General features: G+C 36.8%; 1 protein-coding gene across 3 annotated transcripts in view; it reads right to left on the bottom strand.

Annotated features, from left to right (window-relative positions):
- clip2 (CAP-GLY domain containing linker protein 2) overlaps positions 1–7,733 on the bottom strand; it is a 58,807-nt gene that overhangs the window by 6,219 nt on the left and 44,855 nt on the right. For all 3 annotated transcript variants that reach the window (XM_008296145.1, XM_008296144.1, XM_008296146.1), the window contains 3 exons: positions 6,738–6,821; positions 4,651–4,807; positions 595–754 (listed from right to left, as the gene is read on the bottom strand). In XM_008296145.1, coding sequence (XP_008294367.1) covers positions 595–754; positions 4,651–4,807; positions 6,738–6,821 — 401 coding nt within the window. The remainder of the gene's footprint in view (positions 1–594; positions 755–4,650; positions 4,808–6,737; positions 6,822–7,733) is intronic.

A 7,733-nucleotide genomic window follows, 5' to 3' on the forward strand; every position in this document is an offset into this window, starting at 1 on the left:
TTTAAAATAATGTATTCTTCATCATTAGTGCCACTTTGGCTCTGAAGGAGCCTCATCAATCTATATTACAGATATTTTGGCTGCTGTTACACTGAGTTTGACAGTTTTCTATCTGATCTCATGAGTTTTCCTACTTTATTAAAGCGGCAGCATGAAATCATTGGAGTGTTGCTTTAACATTTCAGGCAGTAGGTTGTGGCAAAGGCCATTTCAGAGAGATGCTGTTCCAGGCATTTTCTTTGGAGGGAAGCGCAAACCTTCACGATATTAAATCATCTTTCCAGAGGAGGTTAACAATAACGATCAAAAAGACACGGATATTCTCTTCAGTTCCTGTTGTGCTGAGTCAGAAACTAGTCAGCAGAGAGACGATGGACACAGTTTTTTTTAAAGCAATGTGTTGTCTGTGTCCAGTCAAACTCACATACGTCCTTATGTCAAACTGATATATGAAGCATGTAATAAGTTTCTTGCATTTACGCCTACATGGATTTAAAATCAAACTTTCTAGAACGGTGACAAAACAGGAGTAAATGTCTAAAATAAAGTCATACTGTCCGACACCCCGGAAGCACTTTTATATTGTCGCCTCACCAGTAAAAGCAGTTTTTCTCGCAGCGTCTTGATGTCGTCCTGAAGCTTCTGCTCCTTGACCTTCCACTCGGCCTTGTGAACTTCTCGGTTCAGGTCTTTCTCCATGTCCCGCGAATGGCGATGCGATTCCAGGAGCAACACTCTCAGTTCGTTCAGACTCCTGCAGTAAAAAAAAAAAAGACAAAAGGGCAGACAAACAAGCAAAATATCATCAGTATTTCAAATTTGTTGCTGTTTTTTGTGGCCTGCAGGTTTGTGGTGCAGAGAAACCGGACTGCTCGAAAGTGCAATAAGCAGAGAGGAGCAGTGCAGTTTTACTATTAAACCAAAAGTCTCAAAGGTCATTATTATTTAAAAGCTTATCAAGCCAGTATTCAAATATGTTATCCAGACAGGCCAGTGGGGATTGTGGAGGTGGATATCCTCGCTGCATGTCAGACTGGCTGGCGGATGGATGCTCCATTCCAATAATATTTATCTGGATGTTCGCCAGAAGATTAATATAAGTGAAGCACATAAGCAGTGGGTGAAGGTGCTGGCACCTTAAAACACCTTTGCTTATTTAAAGAGCAGGGAGGTCATCATATTTATTTTCTTCTTATAAGAATTCAATTATTGGAGCATCTTTTCAGGCTGATCGATATTGTTACAGTCACCCTTTAAGGGCATGCTGTCTTTACAAAATCGCCAAAAATACACTGAGCCAGACACAGAAAAGTTTTGTGGATCCTTGAACTACTCATCTGTGATGTTCTGTCAGGCAAAAAAAAAAAAAAGTTATCAAAGCTTTAAGTTGTTGTATTTAAACAAAGTCAATTTTTTTCTGTCTAATGTTAAAAATGGCCAAAAATAAACAGTTTTCTCGAGTCAGACTATAAAAAACAGCTGTAAATAATAAAGTTTTTAAGTTTTTTTTACATTTTTTATTTTAAATGGCAAAATTATACCATTAAACTGTAGGAAAACTGTAGGAAGAGGATGTATTATTCAGTGTAGTCAGAACTACTCATCGATAAATATATTGCTTCATCCTAAATTATCCAGAGCTAAGCTTAAAATTGTGTTATTTCATCAAAATCCTTTCATTGTACCTGTTTCATTTGCAAAAATGTCCAAAATAAACTGCTTTCAAGAAGTAGATTCTGTAAAAAAAAACAAATTCTGCACTTTGGCGCCCATTTGTGAAGCCATCAGTGTTTCATCTGCAGTTAACATTAACGTGACATAAAAATCAGGGACTTTTTTTTCGTCAAACTGCCGGTTGTGTTATCACAGAACAAGTAGAAGTCAAGATCGGAAACAAATTAAAGGTCTAAGTAGTAAAACATCTGCAGTATATAAAGTCCCCATTTCTTCCTCCAGGATTGGTCACACCTGGACGAATTGGGAAAAATGTTGATTTGATGTTGGAAAAAAATGAAAACGGAAGACATTTCTGAGTTCTCTCTCCTTCTAGTCATGGGTGTGCTGTTTCTATCAAGATGCAGGACTTTATATTGCAGTTAAAAGTCAAGTTTATGAGGTGGTAGATACAGCAATGTATCAACATTATGTTCACAGCTTGTTTCTGTTGTCTCCAAGTGGCAACAAATCTGTTAATGCAGCTTTAAAAAAAACAAAACACAATTTAATTTTTCATTATTAAACAATTATCCACCACACCCAGTCACAGTGTATTCTTCCTTCACTGTTTCATACAATAACCATGCTATCATTGGTGTTATTTTCCACCCTTTTGTCATTTGCTTCCTAAAAATCTAAATTCCTTTTACTGCATGACTTTCTAGTAACACTTTCACTTGAGTTATCTTATCTCCCTCAGATTAAAATGTGCAACAACACTCAAAAGTTCTATTTTCTTTGGCAGACTAAGAGTTTGTTTCCCCAAAAGCACATTGCAGCTGACATTAGGGAACATAACGATATCCAATAAGTCTTATTTTTAGTGCCGTGCAGCATTTTCTAACATCATAACCATCAATAATGTAAAGACCGCATAATGTGAAGTAGCCATAATGTAATGCTATTAAGCCAATGTTTGGAGTTGGAGAAAAGCACTGAATGTGTCTGGACTTTATGAAAAAAAGGGGGAAGATTCATCTATGCACCTCTACGATGATGCCACAGCAAGTTTCTTTTTGCACATAAATAATATCAGTTATCATTTCTATTTGACAGCGGGAGCTTAACCCACAAAAACTGGCTTGGAGGTTGTTGAAAAATGAACCAGACTGAACAAAACGCTGATCTACAGCAAGAAAGTTGGACCTCTGGCTGTGGTTTGTTGTTTCTCTCTGCTAGCAGCTCCCAGGCGCCACTTTTCAAGGCGCTGTGCGAAGTCAGTATGTGCTGGCACAAAGTCAAATATGTTCCTAAAGCTTCTGATAGAAATCTGAGCACAAACACTCATCCATCATGTTCAAGAGGCACTAATCGCTGTGTTTGTATTAACAATGGGTCAAATGACTGTGTGAAACGTAAAAAGGGGGTCGCTCATAGTGAGACACCCACAGAGAGCCATCATCTTGAGCCCCGTTGGAGCTTTAGTGTCTTTCAGGTCGCAACATGAAATGAATGCTGCTTTAACTTGTGACAAAACGTGTCCACGGTGTTAAAAATACAAACCCTCTGAAGCTCAAAACCTACTGGCAGCTTTAAAAGGAATGTTATCTGTAAAAAATTGCCAAAATTACACCAATTATCCGACCCAGAAAAACAAAAGGGAATCGTTGCATTTTGACAGTCCTCAAGCTGCCATTCGGTCAGGAACCGCATCCAAATCTAAACGTATCTAAATCTTCTAAGCTTCATTCTACATGCCTCATTGAAAAAACCGTTTGCTCCAACCAGATTCAGTAAAAAACTAAAAATTCTGCATTTTTTGTCACAACTGTGAAGCATACAGCGATTCAGCTGTGACCAACTGTCACGTCAGAAAAATTCTGTGATTTTTCAGATGAACTGGGCTGAACTGCAGGCTGTGTTTACACAGAGCCGACAGAAGAAAAAGTATGGAAGCCATTTAAGTAAGTTGTATGTTATCTGAAGTATGTTGGGTCATAAGATTTTGTCTTTTTCAGAACTGGTAACAGCTGTCAGCTCTTAGAAAAATGTTGCTCATGTTGATTCCAGGTTTTTTCAATTTTTAAAATAAAAATCAAAGAAATGTAACTTTATGTGTTTTCATTTTTCAGATTTATGGCATTATAACTGTTATACTGCACACAAGATATACAAGAGTCCTCTCTCTCCACCAAGCCGTGGTTGTTCTGTTTCTATAGATGTCCAGAACTTTATATTGTAGTGAATAATCAGCTCAGAGTGAGTAAAAATGTAACAGGAGCACAAAAATGCCCAGAGACTCCTTCAGGTTGAGAGGGTTCATTTTTCACAATTATGTAGCAAAGTTGAATTAAATTTCTAACACGAAATTTAAAAAAAATAAATGTTTCTTTAATTTACCTCACAGTACGTTAATGGCCATTTTGATTTGTCACATCGTTTCATTTTAATCTAATATACAGACACTGACTGACTGACTTGTTAGTGATGAGTTACATTATAACTGAAGATAATTTGTTTGTATCACTCTTAAAATACATTTTATTATGTGTTTTACTGTGAACAGAACACCTTTCCTCCATAGGGAGAGTAAAATTTTAAATTAAGGACAACTAAGTCGAGACTTGAAATGTCCTTCATCCTCATCATCACATTTTCTGGACAGTTAAATCAAACCAAGCCTTGTTATGACATGAAGGCAACAAATTCTGAGAGATGAACACTCCAAAGACAAGCAGCGTGTTTATTCTTGTTTACTGGGTGTCTATCTGCAAAAAAAAAAAAAAGATACAGCACTCCCTGTAGTTTAAGTTCACAATTCATACCATAAAATCAATATTTTGTCTCTGGCCTCTGACTACCTGCCCATTATCAGATTGATAATAAGAGGCTTTTTTACATCACGTCTCCATGTACACGGATGTAATTTTTCACTCGAGCTATCCACAAAGTGCTGAGGCAGAACGTCAAATCGATATCGCTTTGTCACATTACCTCTCTTTCTTCAGCAGCTCCTGGCTGATGCTGACCAACTGCCCAGAGGCATCATGGGACTTCTTGGTCATGGACTCCAGCTCGGCCTCCACGCGCATCTTCTCTCTGGCCAGAGACTCTACTTTCTTTTCCCCTGAGCGAACTTTGCCCTCCAGTGCTGGAATAAATAAATCAATAAATAAAGAGCATCAGCATTTGCACTCAGTGTATTAATGATGACAACATATAACAGTGTAATTGTAAGAACCCTCTGAACCCTAAGCAGGTTCTGGATGTTTTCTGTGGGCTCATTGTTCACTATAAACATAAAGTCTTGCACCTCGATGGAAACAGCACAACGATGGATAGAAGGAGAAAGAACCCAACAATGCTTACGGTGTAGCATAACAAAGTTTTAAGGCCTTAAATTAAAATTTAAAATTTTTAATACTTTCGATACTTGTTTCCTCTCGGCTCTGTGTAAACAGCCTGCAGTTCAATCCAGTTTAGCCTCATGAATTCTGAATTTTCGTCATGTGGCAGTTGGTTGAAGTGGAGTCACTCATGCCTTCACAGTTGCAATGAGGAGTGCAGAATTTTTTTTTTCAGAATCTAGTTAGAGCACATGATTAATTATTTGGCAAACTCTAAAATGAGCCAAACAGAATAAAGTGATTTGAAATGTTCTTCATGAAATTTTAAGATTTCATATGAATACGTTGTCCAAAAGAACAGAATGTCCCAAATCATTGTTTCAAGGGCTGTTGAAAAGGTGAAAGTCTGGCAATTCTGTCTATTTTAGCTGTTTCTGTCTCTGAAAAATAATGTACTTTAGGGGATTTTGAAAAAAAAAAAAAGAATTTTCAAACCTGATGGCAATTTTGGGCCTTAGAGAGATGAAGTATTTATCTGTTCATGATCATGACTCCTCACATGACGTATTAATAACTAGAGTATGAACAGTTGTAATAATTAAATGTAAGAATATGAAACAAGAAGGATTTATTTATTGTATTCTGCAGTTATTTTGTTATGTTAATTAAATCTGCAGTGGAATTACAATTAAATCCGATTTGTTTTGTTTCGGGTATGTTTAGTGATTTATTATTATTTACAAAACAAAAACATATATATACCTACTGTGTTTATTACAGAAAGGCTTTATTCTACACAAACTGACTTCAGGTATTATGCTTATAAACTCAATCAATTTCATGCTAAATCTGTGAGCTCATTATTTATTACTATAATAGCCTAATATAGCAGAATAAGTCTTTTCCTTTATGAGATCTTGGCTACGTGAAAAAATAACGACAGCAGGCTTTTTATTAAAATTCTCTTCCTACTAATTTCCATTTTTTTCTAATCATTTCCCCTCCGCTCTCCTTTGATAAATTATTTGCAGCAGCGTTTGGTCAAAAGCAACTTAAATTTCCAGCACAAAAAGACAAAAAGAAGTGGAAGAGCTGTCAACATTTAAAAATTTCAGTTTATGCACCAAAAAACCAGTCTCATAAAATAAAGTCAAGCAGCTGTTCCTCACTTTGAGTTTCATATTGTTCTTTTCGCCTTTTAAATTATTTACAATCCGCTCTTCAGAGTGTCAATTTGATTAGCCGAACTACACGGAACATGTTTTGGGGGCCCGTTTGATGTGATGGAACTTTTCAAAGAACAGGCAGATTTCTCGGCGATGATCAAAGAACGTAGCGGTGAAGATGAAGACAATCCCCCGCGCCGTGAACTCAGCGTGACTGGCGGGAAATTAAGCGAATCCTGCAGTCAGCGCGCATACAGAGAGCAGCGCTGATAGAATGATACTAACGAAGGTCATCATTTAAATATGAAACAGCGTGACTTTTACATATTGTGGAATATCTTTTCTATCTAAATTGGCAGCAAATGCTTCCAATATCAGGCCTGACCTTGTTGTTTCATTGTTGTGTGGATTTATTTGAAAAAAAAAAAAAAGTCCACTTGTGTGTAAAAAATACAATATTTAGGGATCGGTTGTCATAAAAAAAAAACCCTGCAAGAGCACAGACATCAGAGCTTGGAAAAGGTCAGCGAGCGCTTTGGACATGCAAGCTTTGGAAAGTGACATTTACCTCCAATCTGTGATTTGAGGGCTTCGACCTGGGACGTGAGAGTGGAGACCTCTTTTTCCCTTTTCAGCAACTTCTCCATTGTTTCTGTGGAAAAACACAACAACAGTCTTGTTTCAAGGAACCACAGGTTGCGTGTTGTTTTACATGTTGCCTCCTCACCTGTCACTCGTAAAGATCTGTTAATATTTGGTGGATGCATCCCTTTTATAGTCAAAGAAACAGTAATTTAACCATAAACATGATGTTCAGGCAAAATTCTGAAAACAAGATAAAGTCGTGTGTCTTTATTTAAAGGCTGCCTGTCAGGAAATCTGCTTTATTTCCTTAAGAGACAAGAATAATACAAATTGTTCTCTATTTACTATATACTAAAGGGAATCAAGTACAGAACCCTTTGTTTTAACTTAATCTGCCATACTTTGGCTTCTTTTAAATACTCTCACCACTTAATTGCTTCGTGGCACTGTTTGTTGAGGTTGATTTGAATCCCATAACTGTGCGTTAAATGTAAGGTTTTGCAGCACAAGGCATCCAGTTAGCTTAGCTTAGCACAATGACTGGATTCAGGTGGAAACTGCCAGCCTGCAAAAAGTGAAAATACAACAAAATCTGCCTACCAATTTATCTAAAGCTCATTAACTACAAGCACATTGTGTCTTGTTTGCTTAATTTGTACACAAATTAAGAAAATAAATTGTTTTATAGCAGGTTTTGTGCTATGCTACATCTTGGCCATTCACAGTAACATCCTGATGTCTTCACTAGTTGCTCTAAAAACTGCTCAGAGCCAAGAACGAGTCATTTAGAGGATCAGTTAGGTGGGTTGGTAACACTTTATAATAACTATCCGTTATAACTAGTTAATAGATCATTTGTAAACTGTTAACTAGCGAGTTATTAACCACTTGTTAAGTGTTTGTTAATAGTTTGTTGATGATTTATAACGATGCCTTATAGATAGTTAATATACCATTTACAAACTGTTAGTTAATGAGT

The sequence above is a fragment of the Stegastes partitus genome, unplaced genomic scaffold (genome assembly GCF_000690725.1).
Source record: "Stegastes partitus isolate 25-593 unplaced genomic scaffold, Stegastes_partitus-1.0.2 Scaffold1103, whole genome shotgun sequence".
Classification (NCBI taxonomy): Eukaryota; Metazoa; Chordata; class Actinopteri; family Pomacentridae; genus Stegastes; species Stegastes partitus.